At 44.2% G+C, this 18072-nt stretch overlaps 1 protein-coding gene across 1 annotated transcript; it reads right to left on the reverse strand.

Moving 5' to 3' along the window:
- Window positions 1-1405: 1405 nt before the first annotated feature.
- Window positions 1406-17062, reverse strand: H3-3A (H3.3 histone A). Its single transcript, XM_069236174.1, has 4 exons — window positions 16916-17062; window positions 15106-15260; window positions 11377-11530; window positions 1406-2072 (listed from the first exon to the last, which is right to left on the reverse strand). The coding sequence occupies exons 2-4, from the start codon at window positions 15231-15233 to the stop codon at window positions 1722-1724; spliced, it is 633 nt and encodes a 210-aa protein (XP_069092275.1). The 5' UTR covers window positions 15234-15260; window positions 16916-17062; the 3' UTR covers window positions 1406-1721.
- Window positions 17063-18072: the final 1010 nt, after the last annotated feature.

Genomic DNA, 18072 nt, shown 5'->3' on the forward strand with positions numbered 1-18072 from the left:
TCCAGTTGCACCTCATGCATATTTGCCAACCTATAGTGACCGTTGGTATGTGGCAATTTCATCTGGCGATGAGGATCTTCATGGGCAGGAGTCTACCCCCCTCATCTGGTGCATCAGCATAGCTGTCTGCCATCTCTCCACAGACTCACCTGCCTGTGAGGATTCTTGTTCAAGTAATAATTGTTCCTCCGCCTCCTTTTCAATGCAAAATATCCTCCATCTCCCTCTTCTGCCTCTGGGGCCAGTGGTGGTTGTTCCAGTTTCTGTTTCTTGCTCACTGTTTCTGTTGCAACACAAAAGGATGATGGACGGAGTGCTGAACAATGCAAACACTCACCCTAGTCACAGATCTGGGTTTAATCCATCGTTCTTTTGCTCACCATGCCACCCCAGTTTGGGACCCAGCCATATGCAAATCAGTCTGGACCTCGCTCCTCATGGGAAACAGTCCAGCCCGAACTGCCAAGCCAGGTCCTCACTGGACCGGAAACAAGCATCCTGGGACCGGTTTCAGGTTGTCACCCCCTCATCAGCCAGGCTAGCTTGAATCCAGTGGCACAGTGATCAAGGGACCCCACATCTGGCATACCCTTCCCACTTAGGGGAACTTTAGCAACACAAAAGGATGATGGACGGAGTGCTGAAACAATGCAAACACTCACCCCCAGTCCACAGATCTGGGTTTAATCCATCGGTCAAGACTGATTTTGCATATAGCTGGGTCCAAATTGGAATGGCATGGGCAGCAAAAAAAACGATGGATTTAGGCCCAGATCTCTGTACTGGGGGTGAATGTTTGACATTGTTCAGCATTCCGTCCATCACTTGTTCTTTTTGCGCACGGTTTTCTGTTGGAGAATTTTGTTATTTTTTGTTACAGCGATCTTCCAAACGAAAGGATTCCAGCTCAGCCTCAAGGTGCTGCTTCTTTTTTACCTCAAGAACAAGTAGAGATGTCTGTGTTGAACCGTTCTTCAGCATCATGCCGCTCTTGGGCACCAGCATGGAACTGCTTGTTTAATTTGGTAGGTAGAGATGTTTGCTCCCCATTTCTATTATCCCCCCCGCCAACTTTTGATCCTCTTTGGAGGTCAAGGACCTGTGGTCCTTCTGGAGGCAGAGCTTGCACAACTCTTGGCTGTTCTGTGCAAATTTGCAATCACACTTCAGGAAAATCTAAAATGGGGTGTGCTCCATGCCTGTGTCTCGTCCTCCGACCCACATGATTGCATTGTGTTAGACTTCTCACCTCTGTGCTTTTTAGTCATATTCAGCATGCTGTTATCTTTTGGAAAGTCACAAAACAAAACATCTGGAGAAGCAAAGCTAACAGCACAAGGCAAAGATTTACCTTTAGTTATGGTTTTTAACATTACATCAAAATAACATAAAAAAAACAAGCACGTGTAGTTTAATGTATTTTAATAGCAAACTTACAGGAACAGCACAGAAGACAGACAACATTAAAAACATGGATTTGCACGTAGGACAAACCAAGTTAGAAATGGGTGGAATCTACTGTGAGATAAAAACGCTACAAACGCCATTAAGTTGCCATCAATAAGAAATTTACTTGTTTAAAAAATCCAAATGCTGGCATAGTCCTGAAAATTGAAAACAGACGTATTTATAATTGTTTATAAATTTCGAACTGCTGAAACGTTCACTGAAACATTTTGACTGCTTTAATGCTTTGTGTCTCCGTATTTATATTTAAAAAATCACACACAAATGAAAATGGAAAAATAAAAATAACTGTCAATACCCAATTCTGACCCCCCATGTTTCCTTGAACGACGCATACATGTAGTTATCTTTAAATTCCCCCCTCCCACCGCCCCCAATGGAAAATAGCTTACGTTCATCACTACCAATACCAGGAAGAAGAGATTTTTTTCTGTTTCAATAATGACAATTGTTTTCCACCTCCAGGGGAGGAGCTTAGGCGGCGTTCGCCACGTATTGCGGCGTGCTAGCTGGATATCTTTTGGCATGATTGTGACGCGCTTGGCATGGATAGCGCACAAATTGGTGTCTTCAAACAGGCCAACCAGGTAAGCTTCACTCGCCTCCTACAAAGACACAAAACAGCAATCAATATCACTGCAACAGCCTATTTTTGAGACAACATTTATTTGCCTATTGAGATATATGATTCTGTAGCAAGTGACACATACGGAATGACATTCCTACAAGCCTCTGGACGATTATCAAGATCACTTTATTTGGTACCACATCCTGAAAACTTACAATAAGAGTATTCTTAATCACAAGTTGTGAAACTAACTCACTGAGGCCATTGTAAACTATTGGCTACACAAAAGGAAGACAGTAAAGTAGGGCTGCAGAAAAGCAGTTACTCTAAATAAGTGCTCTTTAAAGGATGTTTTAAGGGTGATGGGTTCGAGGGAGAAGTCCATTTGTGAGGCTATGGAATAAACAACTGAAGCCATCTCAGCCACTTCAAAGTGCTTCTCAGAAGCAATGTCCTTGGCAAGATGTGTGTTTTAAATGGCAAAACTGAACACTGCTGCAAAGCTGGACATAGAAAGTATGGTGGTAGCAGAAAATAAAATAGTAACAATTTGCATTAGTTTCTTTATTTACATAATCTCTGCCACTCAAAGTCCCTCAGCCCTTTGTATTCTAAGGACAAACAAAACAGTCTGTGCGCTATTTTTTCCTTAATGTCCTAGTAGGTTCTCACTATAAATTCAACATTCCTTATGTAGGAAATAAACTGGGAAAACTACAGACAATTATTAGGTCAAAATTTCAAAGTTGGCAAGTTCTTCGAAGTGCAATACAATTTTTCAGCTAGATTGCAACATTCAACGCATCATTATATTTATATATGATTATCTCTCCACTGATATAATGGTCACTTGGCATTATCAGGTTTTAAGATCACGATGCAGATGTTAATAGAGGTAAGTTTGGTGTCTGAAGGAAAGGAGTACTAGTTTTACCCATATGTCCACAAGGGGGGGGGGGGGGGGGGGGGGGGGGGGGGACAAAAAAAAAAAAAAAACCACCTTTGGTCAAGAACTAAAGTGCTTTATGACATGAAAGCAAAAGCTAGAAATAGGAGTGAGCATTAAGAGTTGGGATTTGTGCAAAGAACATCTTAATCCTGATATATATATATACATACACACACACACACACATACATACACACACACACACACACACATACACATACATATACATACATACATACATACCTAAGCACTTCTTGGTCAAAGAGACTTGGGGCCTGAGTTAGAGTGCCTGACGGACAGTTTCTCCGTCAAAGTTGCCAGTTACCCAGCCGGCTGAATTACAAGTGCCAATAATACAACGCTTTTGTAATATGGTGGATCTCATTTCTGTAATGTTTGTAATGGAGTAATCCGTCTGCCGAACGTTAAATCAGCCCCCAAAGTCTCTAGAACATATCAAATAAATACTGCCAGCAAAATACATCACAAGCAGCGTACATAGCGCCCGTACTAGCTCTTACATGCAAGTGTTTAGAGAGAAGTCCAAAGATGGTGACTTTTGATCTGACCAGAAAGGTCCCAATACAGTTATTGAAAGAATAAGGCCTTGGTGACCGGTTCTTTTACAGGCCCCGTAAGCGAGGTAGGAATCAAGAGGATGTGAAAGGAAAAGCCCCATCACAATGCCACTCAACAATGCTGCTGCCCTCTTAACTGGCATAATTTCCACAAAACTGAGACCCGAGAAAGAAAATCAAGAGAAATGTTTGACGGTATAAGAAAAATAAGAAGTAAAGACAGTGTGGTAGGGAAAACCCAAGTATTCAATATTAACTAAAACAAAAAAAAAAAAAAAGAGGGGGGGGGGGCAGAGAGAGAAGAGAGATTATATATATATATATATATATATATACACACATATACATACATACACACACACACACACACGTTATCAAGCATACTATATCTATATAAAGATGTAATCCCCTTGACCATCTTTCTACCACTTGACCGAAACAGCACTCTACAAACCTGTGGCTATGTCCCTCGAGTAACCAACTACAAAGAGTAAAGCGTACCTTACTTGCAGTGCACAAGCAGCTCAAATACATGGCAACGGGACAGACCGAATACAGGAGCTACGGGTGGAAGAATGTTCAGAGAGAACAGATCTGGTTGTGCAGATACACAGGTTTCGCGTAGCTGTATATTTGGAGTAAAGGCGCCTTAGCTAGGTGGTCAGGAATGTGCCCAATGGGCATGCGAAAGTACGTGAACAACCTAGCAACGAGGCATTAGGAGGAAGAGGTCACCATACAAAACCTGCACTGAACAGGTGTATTTAACAGCTAGTGACAGAGGGGAGTTTTATAAAAGTTGGGACTTCAGTCTTTATTTGAATTGCACCGCTGACTGGGAACGACAAACATCAGGGCAGATTGTGCCAGACGCGGAGGCCAGCCACTGAGAATCAACTCTGTCTACAACTGTTGCGGATGAGACCAAAAGACTTCAGCAGAAGCGCTGTGCGTAGGAGTGTATGGTACCTCTCGTAACATGGGGTGAAACTGGATGGTGATGAAGGGGACAGTTCGTCTTAGGGGTTTGATCTGGTGCATGGCTGGTACCACTGGTGATTAAGACCGACATGAGCATCACCCACCACTCATTTTTCAAACTGTTTTGATGGGACCCTGAGGGCCAATGCTCCGCTTCCCTCCCACCCTCCTTTATTTTCTCCCTCTAACTCTCCAGTTCTCTGCGGAGGAGTCTGCAGCGGTGCTTCTTTTGGTGAGAACTGCCAAGTGTGGAATGTAACAAATACGGAGTCCTTTCTACTAGATTCTGAGATGTGAGGTGAGACAGTGCTATTGTTTATTATTATTATTATTATTATTATTATTATTTCAAGTAAAAGACCTGTTTGGGTTTTGATGCCATTAAGATGGGTGAAGTAAAACAAACCTCCTCTTAGACATCTCAGAAGCGAGATCACAGGACAGAGGGCTGCAATGATGTTCCAATATTGGGCACAATCCTTTACAAGGTACTTTGCAGTTTGGTGGAGACTAACATGGAAAAGCTTACAACACAAGATGTATATATATATATATATATATATATTAAACATTTGTAGCATGGAGGTTGTATTCAAGGCGCACAGTAACCCACTATACACCACTAATCAGAGTGACTTCCTAAAATTTGCTGCACGACTGAAAATTAACACAAATTGAACATGGTGCTGTAACAAGTGGCAATAACATCCTACACCAAAAATACAGAAACATTTCACCTCAGATAACCCGGTGAATACCATTGCTTCCACTGTATTATGTATGTATACTATTTTTATATTAACTACAACATATTTAAAACCCAATTACACAAGACGATTTAAGTCAATGGCTTAAAAGACCAACAGAGAAAGGTATGGACCTGCTTATTATTTTTTAAGTTATTAACAGATGATAAATTTCACATAACACTTAAAAACCGATGGGTGACATAATAAAACAGATGGAGTTCAAGGAATGGTCACTTTAAAAAAAGAAAATTAAGGAGCTACTAAATCCCATAAATGCAACTGAAAAATCTACAAAACGTTCGCAACAACTCCTGTGTATTCCCCTCCTGCAGAAATATTGGTTGTGTGGCCGTAAGTCTTAACTGCTTCAGTAAGAGCAATAGAGACTGAGTTCTACTATCAAAAACCTAAAAACTCCCCTAGGTAAACACTATACCTACAAGCACTCTCTCATCATGTAAGATGCACTTTCACAACTGTTTCTCAAGTGCAACACGACCAAATACTATAGAAGTTTGGAAAAACGTATATGGCTTTAATCCCATCATATAAAGTGAATCTAACATTTAAAAATGCATAAACATAAATACAGATACATAAACACATACATAACAAATGGGAGGTGTTTAAAGACAATACAATTGGTCTTTCCAGCAAATACACCTTTACTTTTTATGACTGGCTATCCTTAAATTAATTTCATGGCATACAGAGATCATAAGTGCACTACAGATCGTGCCCTCAAATGCCACTGGCGCTTTTTGAGGGGAAGAACTTCTAAAAAAAAAAAAAAAACTAAAAAAAAACATCAAGAATCACGACTATCCTATAAATATCCCCTCCCCAATACACTTTCATAAAATAGCTATTGATCATATAAAATAACAATAAATTCAAACACTTCCGGCTCACTTCACCTCCCTAGGAGGTAACTTGGGTCCCTTCTACCCCATTCTATCCGCTTCGAGCTGTACAGACCTCCAAGGTGCCCTTTACTGACCTGGAGTATCCACTTCCATGCGTTAAAATGAATTCTCCAACGAGTCCCTATTGGTCAGGCAGTCACCATTGTCAATCCCTCGAATCAATGGACATTCAAGGTTGATCAATGCCCCAACTCTTTAATACATACCCGCTCCTCACAACATTAAACGGGTTTTCCACTCCAATCGCCCACTGGTGTAGGAATAACTGGTTCCAAAATATATGTGGCCACCAACTTGTCTGTGTTCCTGTGCGTTAAGGGAGGGAGCGGGATGAGATTATGGGGAATGAGCCAACCATTGGGGCGGGGGAGAATGTGGCTGTGGAAGCAGCAGCTTGAAGAACAGGCAAGTAGTGGGATGAGAGAATAGGATAAAGGATGCTTCTAAGACAAGCTGGAGGAAGGACAGTGGGAGCACTGGCGTGATGAGGACAGACCAGGGGAAAATAGAGGGGCTAAAGTGTGCAAATCAATGGCAAAAGCAGGGAAGAGAGAAGGCCATGCATTACCTCCACTGCTAAAACTCAATCTGCAGATTTACATAAAGAAAAATAGCTCCATCACATCAGTGGAAAGATGCAATCCACACGATCAGTACACTGCAAAGTGTAAATGCTCCTCGGCGAGGCAAACAAAAAAGAGAAGGAATCACTGCATCAAGAGCGGACAACTGAAACAGACAACAAAGCCTTCCAATCAGGAGTAGGGGTCTGACCCAAAGCAAATTGTTACCCTATGTGTAGGAAACATTGGGTCTGCTTGCATACAGCTAACGGTTTCTGTAGCCGAGACCTTCAGAAAGTCAGTGGCCATAGGCAATATTAAAATGTCACTTAGAAGTAGCCCACATGATCGAGGACTCAGCTCCCTACACCAGACATTAATGGACTGCGCCACAGCAATAATCAAAGTCATATGCAACTAGTTAGAGAATTTAAATGACACAGAACAACAAATTCGGGAAGGTCATGAAGGAAGATTATACGTATACTACACATTTTGATTGTACAGTTAAGACACATAATATGTCAAGCAAATAGGCAAACTTAAAAGATGAAACAAACGTTTACCCAGAGTTGCTTCATGAGAATAGCCTGCAGATGAGTCTTAGATGTAAATAGAATGCACAAGTTGTACTAAGCAGAGGAGCTCAACCTATGACATCCAATTTAAATGACAATCTGATCAGATGATGATGTGCAAATACACACGTTTACATATAAACAAAGAAGGCTTCGAATAAGTTATGTTCAGATGTCTTAAACACACTTGGTAGGTACCATAACAAAGCCTATTTTTGAAAAGGTATGGGAAACCCACACCTAGAAGTTTTCCTTTAGCCACCTCTAACCTGAGGCAATCACCTTACAGATGCAACCCAAATCCCTGGCCTTAAGACTCTAGTATACCGTCAATATGAAGGCAGGATCCACCCATCAGTGACTCAGGAAATTCCTGAAAACTGTGCATTTCAGGAAAGATTTTGAGTGACAACCTGCTCTGAAGAATACCCGACGAAAACAGGATTGTGGATCCTCGTTCTTTAGGTTTATCTCAAACCTAATCTTATCCCACTGTATCTTCTGTCAAGTGTTGTTAAATCACTGCAAGGTTGTTACAATAATGTGGAAAACCTACAGTAGGTAAAAAGGATCTAAACACCGTAATGCATGCTATAGGGAACATCTAATCTTTTGCAGGGCAGGGTTAAGCAAATTAAAGTTTCCTACAAAATTGATCTAAAACCGGTCCAGGGTCACTGGTCCTTGCATCGAGGGTCATGGTGAAGTATGGTTATACTTTTGTTGGTAAACCTTGCATCAAGAAAAGACTACTTTTCTCCCTGTTTGAATTCCATTAGGGACTGTATAGGTCACCAATAGGTAATGCCTGTTGCTGAGCGTCTCCTCCTCTGTCTTCACCAAAACTGCTAGTTACATTTTGTGGTGTTGCAAGTTGAATGCAAATTCTACTCCAGCAACCTTTTTCACAGACAGTAATATGGATTGTCTTGATACATGAAAATAGACCATCCATGACTATTTAAATTTTACTTGGTGAAGTAGTTTAAGAACTAAACTCATTTGAGGTCACTTGGGGCTAGAGTATTTTTAATGAAAAATAAAGAAACCCAGTTTTTCACCCATGATATCTGGGAACAAGTGCTCTGAATCGGCTATAAACAACCTGGCATCAGTTGACACCCCCCCCCCCACCAAACCAAAAAAAAAGCCATTGCAGTTAGCACTTTATTGGCAGGGGTTATAGCCGGTATGCCCAGCCCCCTTAAATGCAACTGCTCAAGTCCAACCATGTCCTTCAGACCCAGCAATGCTTTAGAGGTCCTACTCAGAGTGTCAGTCTGATGACTTGTGACCACTTCCGACCTAGTTTCTACTGCTATGACTTTTCTCTGTGTTTGCCCGTTGGGACTCCATCACTCTTATTATTTTCTCCAACCATTGCATGTTTTGTAAAGTTGTCTCTGGGGGGTTTGTCCTATTCAGATCACACTCAATAGTTCAATAGTATCTTCTCCTTTGGCAGCATTGACTTGCCTTTCTCTGCAGTGAGCCCGTGGACAAGTGTCTTTTTTTCTTGTCTTTAGGTTGTTTGTCTTCAATATTGTCTCCTGTGTCCAGAGTGCCAGGTACCCTCCATACCCAGTTTCCCCAGGGACGGCAGTCACCATGTCTTCCAGGCCACTACTCCTCAGCACCTGAGGCCATGTGGGGTTCCAACCCATGCCACAGCCGTTCAGCTAACAAGGGCTACTGGGCCCAGATCACAGAGGTTATTCACTACTGGTGTGCCGTCTAATATGCCACTGCAAAAAGGGCCTAAGTACAACCCCTTCTGCACTAGACTCTCCGGATAAGGTAAAGTGGCTGCAGGCTTCTCGGGAGGTTTTCAAGGGTACTTTAATCAGCACTCAATCAACCAAAACTTCAATGTCCAACCCAGTGCTTGCCTTTCAAGCAAAGTAAAATACTTTAAATCATCAAGCAATACAGCACAACCCAACTGCACATACAAAACAGTATCCCCAGGTGTAATCTCCTCCCCTCCCCCCCATGTGGCTCTACAGCCGATGCCCCATTACTAGTCCCTACCAGGAGGCCCCTCTGGTTTGTTTACCCCTTCTGGAAATCAAGTCACACGTGAATCAAGCTCAGGTGCAATCTGTACATTTCTCACAGTCAAATGCGCACTGAAGATTAATTGAGCCATATCCACCTGTGGTTTATCTGTAAGCAATTGTCTGCTCTTCTAGTCCAGTCTGGGTGGAGGCTCCATACATCTTACGTAAGAGCCACAGTGAGCAAGGACCCCCCCCCCAAGTGCACCATAAGACTGGCCATCACTACCAGTGACAGTATATTAAAATAAAAAAATAAAAATTAGAACCGTCCATGCTGTTGATCTTTCTAAAACAACAATGCTGCCACCTCCTTATGCTCTACACCCAAGATAGGGATAATAGTCCCTAACCCATAAAAATAATAAATACATTTAAAAAAATAAAAACCGACAGGTTCTAATTTTCACTGTTCCCTGTGCCTACATGTGTGTAGAACATATTTGTGCAATCCTCACTTAATGTACAAGATCCTGTAAAATGCTCTTGGCCTCCCACATAATATACGGAGCCACACTGTTTCACAGCTGGAATCAAGCTATATAAATACCGATACATGCATGAACTTGTCAGATGGCATGGACACTCGGGCAGGGTAACACACCCTAATACCATGCAGAGAAATGTTCCCATCCAAAACGAAGGCAATACTGAAACAAAGTTTGGGGTTCTGGGTTATTTAACCATATGCAGGCACCTCCATGCCAAACATGAACAAACTTTGTAAGCTGAAAAGAGGTAAAGACTTTAAGAGGAGATGCCTGCTTCATCCAAGGCAGCTATATCACGTACTAATTACAGTGGATGACACGTGACGTGTGTAAGGATGCAAAAGGAAGAAATTGAACAAAACTATCACAATGTACTGCTTAAGCTGTGGAAAGGATGTTGGTGTAAGCACAGTGCCCTCGGATCCCAGGTAATACAGGTTTAGATTCAAAAGGGGAAAGCATTTTAATCCTCCCTGTCCCTCTGCTCTCTCGACATTTTACTAAACCAAAGCAGATTTTAAAGGCCAACTTTATTTAAAAAAAAAAAAAAAAAGTAATTACACGTATGAGAGATTGATTTTAGTATTTACTGTTCCACAAAAGACGAAGATTTCTATCAGCCTTCTACTCCCCCCCCCCTTTTCACTCCTCCCCCAAAGATAAAGGGCTCTGCACCTAAATCGCGTCTATTTGTACTATGAGCCAGTTAAAAATAAAATCAGAAAATAGCAAATCTATATGAGTAGGACATATTACATGATTCGACTCTAAAATGTGCTCAAAAGACACTGCATGGCAGGAGACAAAAGTGAGTGCTGGGGCGTACGTCCATAACCGATTTGTACAAATCACCTGGTAAGGCCCTAGGTAATTCCCAAGGAACAAGCTGCACGCGACCTTTGACCCTGAGCAGGGCCACTTACACTGCCCCGCCCTTTGTGTTCACAGCCTCTGGAGTCGTGCACGAGGGATGGCCGCAGGGCGTTTTCACAACAACTCCACCTCCCCCCACTTTGGAAAGGATGGGTGTGGGGCAGAGCAAGAATGCTGTCCAGCCATCTCACTTCACCATTTGCTGTCAGTGTTGTCAAGGGCAACTCATTTGCCATCACTTCCAATAGAGCTTGGTACCAGCAACCACACAAGGTGGCTATCCGAACATGAACACAAAAGAAATCTGTCTTGTTACCTCCAATTGTGCATAATCGAGACATCAACTCACAAGCACAATGTAAAATGCATACATTGAAGAAACACATTTGTAAGTTTCCGTGCCTGCAGTAGCAACGGCGAAACCCAAGTAAAACTCTGCAGACGAATGCAACACACGCTAGGAGGGATACAATGTGAAAGGCTGGAGAGTTGCAAAGTAAGACGACACCGCCTGCACGCAGGCATTATTTTATAACATCTTAGCAGGCGTGCAGTACATTGTATCAGGCTTCATGAGCCGCCATCCCCAAGAGTTACCTGCAAAGCACCGATGGCTGCACTCTGGAAGCGCAGATCCGTCTTGAAATCCTGGGCGATTTCACGAACCAGGCGCTGGAAGGGCAGCTTGCGAATCAGAAGTTCAGTCGACTTTTGGTAACGCCGGATCTCTCGGAGGGCTACAGTACCGGGCCTAAAAAAGGATGGAAAAGGACTGTCAGTGCAGAACTGAGCCACAGACCCCCAGAAAATAGTGATAGCCGATGGGCGGCGTGAAACGTTTGGGGGAAATGAAAACAATGCAACCCAAAATAATACATTCTCCAAGAGCACTACTCATGAGCATGGCCCCAGCGATAACATCTAGCCACAGGAGTAAACGCCCGCTGCAAAGTGCGCACCCTGTGCTCCATTCTGACTCGTATGGATGTAAAAGTGTGTACACCCACCCATTAACCTGCTAGGCAGGTTGCATGAAAAACAAACAACGGCAAAACTAACAGATATGGCTTTGGCTGGCTGCCAGCCGTATGGTCTTGTCAATGCTTGTTCTGGCATGGTTTCTGTAAAACGTTATTGTTGAGAAATTTGCCGAGTTCCGCCAATACAACAAAGACAAAAATACATTAAAAAGGGGCACACACAGACAGGCTAAAAGTAAAAAAAATAAATAAAAAAAAAAAATGTTGTTGTAAAAAACCACACATTGCCAAAGCCGTTCCTGGTACTCGCAATTATGAGAAAATATCTCACCCCCATTAACGTAAAAAGGAAAGTCGGTGGATATTCATACCACAAAAATAAATAAAATAAAAAAGTCTGCTTATTTAAAAAAAAAAAACAGCTCGCAGGACTGCTTAAAGTTCATCTCTCATGTCAAGAAACGGAGAGCTTCAGTCCACCTGCGAAACTCTATGGTGAAGTGGGAAATACTCCTTTGCACCGAGTATCGATGTTTGCTGGTGTTGCACATGATGAACTACTGGCTTGGACTACAAGACAACTGGACAGATGTTCTAGTCTCAAAACAAAAGGTTCCCTTCTAAATGCAAGCTGGCATAAGCGAGTGCCCACGCTGGATCAGATAGAACCGGTCAGCTCGTGTACACTTCACCTATTTATTCCTCTATTTTTTCAGGGCCTGGAAAAAACGTAAAGCTTCAGAAAGGAAAAGGAACTCGCAGGTTTCATTTGGCAACCAGTCTTTGTGGAGACACCCACCTAAATTCCAAGGAGGCACTTGGGATTGAAACCTACTGCTCTGGGAACCTACTACATAGGTCTATCAAAAGGATTTTCCTACAGGGCTCAACAAGCCCAACCAGGGCAGTGGATACAACAACTGGACATTCATGACATCAGAGAATGGAGGAGATGGCATTTAGAGGCTCGAGGTGCCGACTGGAGATCTGAGGACCGAGGCTCCAGTTCTGGCCTCAGTGGTAGACTCAACAGGGACCGATTCTGGGCAAATCACGTAATCTCTCCGTGCCTACATATGTGTAAAATGTACCTGTGTAATCCCCACTTGAATTACACCATTTTACAAAATGTTCCCGACCTCACACTATATACGGAACCCCACTGCTTCACAGCGGAGTTCATGCTACATAAATACCAAAACATACACGAACTTGCAAGATGACATCGACAGCTCATTGTGAGCTTTGCTGTGAAACGAGTGGGATGAGGGTGCTAAAGAGGCTTCAAAACACGAGGTCAAAGTCAGGTCATGTCTGCAGCCCGAAGTCCTCCACTGATCAAATGAAGCCTGTACAGGATCACGGGTGCAGAAGTGAAAGGCTCTGGGGGGGACATAGTCAGCATCAAACAGATCAGACGTCTGCCACATCAATTTGGAAGTAATGCAGTCTGACCTGGGAGAGGCATGAGTGGATAAGACGAGATCCAGAGTGGAGAGAGACCTTGAGGTCTGGAGAGGACAACCTGATCCTACTATTCTAGATCCAGGAAGACTAAACATAAAAAGGGGGGTGTTTAAGTCACATTATTGGCTGGGCTGACAAAGCTTTTCTTAAAGTTCCAAATTAATACAACACGAGGGCAGCCTACCACTGGGTTAATACAACAGTGACATCGCCCATCGGAGCACCTTGGCAGCCTAGGCCACCCTATGTAACGTTTCCAGGGCTTAACCATTAACACCTTGTAGAAGGTTTCTCCACGAACCCAAACTTATGTGCCTTGCCAGCGGCCGAGCACACCGAAGGCAGAAGTGGGCCCGTGTGCATCAGCTCTGCTTCCAGTTTAATTTCCTCTTAAATTTTGCGGGCAAGCAACTTGTTAACGTATTAAGTAAGCACAGACACCCGGGCAACATTAGGATGGGCGAAATCTATTTAAGCACATCACCAAGTTTAGTTATAGTATGCGCTATACAGTCTTTTATTACTATATTATTTTGTGGGATGTTTGTAAAGAGGGGCTTTCAGAGGGCAGGGGTGGGGTACAGAACAGATAAATTAACATGACAGGTGAGGCATGATCGGAAACCAATTCGGCTGCGTCAGTTGCCCTGACTACTGGGGTGTCCAACGAAGGTCCAGTAAGACCGCGTCAAACTTTCAAGCTAGCTGTACAAAGGTTTATACCATCCCTGCAAATGCAGCTAGGTATGTTGGCAGCAATCTAGACACTATAGCATAGCAACTCATGGACACCTGACAGACCCTTTCTCCCCACTTCACGTCTAAGAAATGCAATTCTGAAAAATTGCAATGCTAAACAAGTATGCACAATTGGGGGTTTTATTAGCCTCAAGCGACATAGGACGATTTTTTTTTTTTAAGGGCAATAAAGTGGCAATTAGGCCAGAGGAATTTCGATTCAAGAAAGAAGTGCGAGACAGCGACCGGATAGAAAGCTTAACTTGTTTCCCCTCTCTGCGGTTGTGTTTCCTGCAAAGCGACCGAGCGTGGAGCCGGGCGCAGATGTGGTGTGCTTCTGCCGTCAGCGGCCGCCCCCTGGCGGCGTCCGAGCGGCACTGCACCAGCCGGGCTACCTCAGATAGCCGCAGACGGCGGGAAGTAGCGGGCCTCGCTCCAGCGCGTGGAAGCACGGCTGCGCCGCGAGCCTGCCGCGGCCTCCAACGTAAACACCCCTGCGTGGGCGGGGCTATGGGGAGGAAGAGCCGGCGCGAGCCCCGCTCTTCACGCACAGTCGTTGGCGCTCAAACGGAAGCGGCGCGCAACAGCTGCCCGCACACAAACTGGCACCTCGAGGAGTCACGCGTCCCCCCGACACAAGGAACACAAATTATTAAAATAATCGGTAATTGCCAGGACCGGGGTTCGCGGCGAGATGCGGGGGGTCAGGGTCGTTTAAAAAAAAAAAAATAATAACATAAAAAAAAAAAAAAACACCTTACTGCATGTGAATACATTTTAGGAAAACTGAGAATAATCGGGGAAAAAGTACTTGAAAAAAAATACAGCCCCCCCCCCTCAAAAAAAAAATAAAAAATCTGAAAAAAAATGTAGAGATTAATGAAAACTAATAAATGTATGCATAAAAAAAAAACAATATATAGACACGCCAAAAATTACGCTTAACTAGATGCCCTCCCTCCCCTAATATCCATGTACCGTGGACGAAGCGTAATTTCCACAACAATGGTGATATTTACTGATCTAGACCAGGGCACCAAAAATTTAAAACAAAACAAAAAAAATCCGGGAAGAGCGACCGTAATTATTTCCGTTTGTAAACGCTGCGCCTCCCCCTCCGCGGAGCTGCGGCCACGAGTACCTGTAACGATGCGGCTTCTTGACCCCGCCGGTAGAGGGCGCGCTCTTGCGGGCCGCCTTGGTGGCCAGCTGCTTGCGGGGCGCTTTGCCTCCGGTGGACTTGCGGGCGGTCTGCTTGGTACGAGCCATCCTCCTGTAAAGTCTCCGCTCTTAAACCTGCGGAGAAAAAGCGGAGCGGTGAGAAGCGGGGATAAAAGGGCGGGGGGAGGGGGCACCCTCACCCCCTCTCGGAATCAAAAAGAAATTATGAATATAAACACATTAAAGACAGAAGAGCCGCGGCTCGTCTGTAAATAGTCTGCTTTTAAACGGTGGCGCTGCCTGCTGCACGCTGGAGATAAAGCCATCCCTCTCCCCTGATCTCATTGGCCGAAACACAGATCTGCAAATGAGCTAGCTACAGGAAAACGCCAAACAGCATGAAAAACAAACCCCAAAAAACACGAAAACCACCTTGTACCTCCCCAGGAAAGGCTGGAGAGCCTGCCTGGTTGGGGGTGCACGCAGCAGCGTGGTGGAAGTGCTCGGTGTCTCACGTTACAGTAGGCACTGCTGTACCTCCCCCAGGCAGGGGGCAGCGGGAGAGGCAGCCTTCACCGTGCACAACGACATTTAAACAAAAACATTTTATTCCGCAATTCAAAAACACCAACGACTGGACGCCAACCTAATCTTTAACTCTCAACGTTCACCTTTCTGTAAGGCTGTCTGCTTTCTTTGCGCGCACCGGATGCACACTTGAATGTCTGTGTGCATGGCTACACCACATTCAAACCATAATGCAATAAAAGTCCAATCTCCTGCGTAATCCGCGCCCTACCCCGAAAAAAAATATTTTTGCAGTAAAAAAGCAGATCCCCATAGCCAAAAACACCAAGGGGGAGCATGCAGCCTTTCCCCTCCAAATGTGCCTGTGTTTGTTCATGACATGCCTCCAGCCTATTAGGAAATAGCTTTTTTAGGAAGAAAGAAAATCAATAAAATAAACGGAGATTGACCACAGATCGATATTAGGGGCCTGACACCCCCATATGTGTTAATTTCAAGTTCTGCTGGGACCCCCTAGAACATCTCCAGTAATTTTGGTGTCTGTTTCCAAAGCTGACTGAAGCTCACTGGCCTCTAGCGCTGACATGTTCAGGCTCATGAAGAAGGGAGCACAATAGAAACATTTCTGCAAAAAAACACCAATATAAACCTAAAATATATACATATGACATTTTCTACCCCCTACTGAAAGGGGTCTCAGAAGTCACCATCCTCAGAACCATTCTGTTACCTGATGGGCTCTCTCCAGCTGCCACCCTGGGCATTTCATGCTAGCTGGGGAGGGAAAAAATATGGTCGGTGACCAGAGAAAAGAGACAAGATGGTGAAGCTTGGAACAACTGGGGAGCAGACGAAGAAAAAAAAAACGAAGGCAGTTGGAAAGGGGTATGCAGTTTGCACCCATTTTTCTGCACTTTTGCCCATCTAAAACCCAGGAGTACATATCACACCTGAGAGCTGAGACCCCAGTGACAACTATGGTGATGCTTTTGGGAGAAAGTATGCAGTTTTTGGGGGGTATTTTATCGAATAAAAATCCGGGGGGTTCAGCAGAAAAGGAAAACAGGCTCCTTGGCTGAACAGAGGGAGAGGCAGCGGGGTGGAAGGGTAACTCACACCAGCCCTTGGCTCCAGAAAGTTTGCTGCATGGGGTCGAGTACTCTCCGGTAACGTTTGCAGAGGCTCCTCCGGGCGGCCGTGCAAGCCCCCGGGGCCTGAACCCGCAGTTTGAGGGGTGTTTGGGGGCGGCAATGGCAACTTACCTTCCTCTCTGAGCCGGGCTGCGGGAGCACACACACAGGCTTCTCGCTGCTGGCTGCAAACACAATTGAAAGATGGCTGACACTGGGCTATCCCAGCGCCCTCGCCGGCCACGCCCCCTCCCGGCGCGCCGCAGCCAATCAGACACAATGGAGGGAAGGCTGGCCTCCCCGGCTCTGTATACAAACACAAAAGGACATGAAGCCTCTGCAGAGGGCAAGCGGCGTGTGTCAATGGAAACACCGTTCTAAATACTATAATATGGTAATAATTGTCTTTTCTCTGCATTTCCAGAGCAGAAAGGTGGCAATATACCGCTCTGGCAGACGGCTTTTGCATGCCACATGGGGAGTTTACATCCCTCCCCAAATTGTAAACTCTTTATGGTTGCCAACTCTCACTATTTAGGGTGCACCCTCAAAATGTTGGAATGTATCATTGTTTTGTTTTTTTCGCTGTAAAAGTATCTTTTAATCCGACGGCAATCAATTACAAAATAAACTTCTCACTTTCTCTGCCAAAAACTATTCCTTTCGAGTGCTACAACACGTTGTCCTGCTTGCCTTTAAATAGTGGTTCATGCACTGCACAGAAAATGTTACTCACTGATAATTGCCTGTCCCACTGTTATTGGACCCCAGGTTTAGGCGAGCGGTCATAACGAGAGGAAGGGAAATTAGAAGCTGTTAACCGCGAAAGTACTTGAGCAATAAAGCGCTTACATCCCAGCTACTCAATATCAGCCAAGACTGGAAGACAAACAAGCAAACTGCCTCTCTTTGGTATAATGTCTATTTCTTCACTTAGTTAGAGTTTATGAAGCGCTAAGGGGAACAGGCGCCAAAAAAAACAGTGATTTCCACAAAGAAGGCCAAGAAGGTCGGGAATCTAGTTTTTTTTTTACCTAGATGTTTGAACATGGAGTTTTGTTTTAGCAAGTGCTAGAAAAGGGACAGGATTGCAGCCATATTATTTGTTTATATATAGTTTCATATGTGAGGGGCATTTCCCAAGGAGGGTCTGGTATATTTTTCCTTCTATGGGAAACTGCCAGCTTGGCGTTTCCTTTGATTCTACGAGTCTTCATACCACTCGTTAAATTCAGGTTTCAGGCAAGGTGGGAGGCGAGTTTAAGTCGACTGCTTGTATATCAGGAATG

The sequence above is a fragment of the Pleurodeles waltl genome, chromosome 5 (genome assembly GCF_031143425.1).
Source record: "Pleurodeles waltl isolate 20211129_DDA chromosome 5, aPleWal1.hap1.20221129, whole genome shotgun sequence".
Taxonomy (NCBI): Eukaryota; Metazoa; Chordata; class Amphibia; order Caudata; family Salamandridae; genus Pleurodeles; species Pleurodeles waltl.

Coding starts and splice junctions, on each gene's coding strand:
- H3-3A (XM_069236174.1), bottom strand. CDS start 15,233: ATGGCTCGTACCAAGCAGACCGCCCGCAAGTCCACCGGAGGCAAAGCG. Junction 11,531..15,105: donor AAGAAGCCGCATCGTTACAG/GTACTCGTGGCC, acceptor ATCCTTTTTTAG/GCCCGGTACTGTAGCCCTCC. Junction 2,073..11,376: donor CAGCCATCGGTGCTTTGCAG/GTAACTCTTGGG, acceptor GTGTCTTTGTAG/GAGGCGAGTGAAGCTTACCT.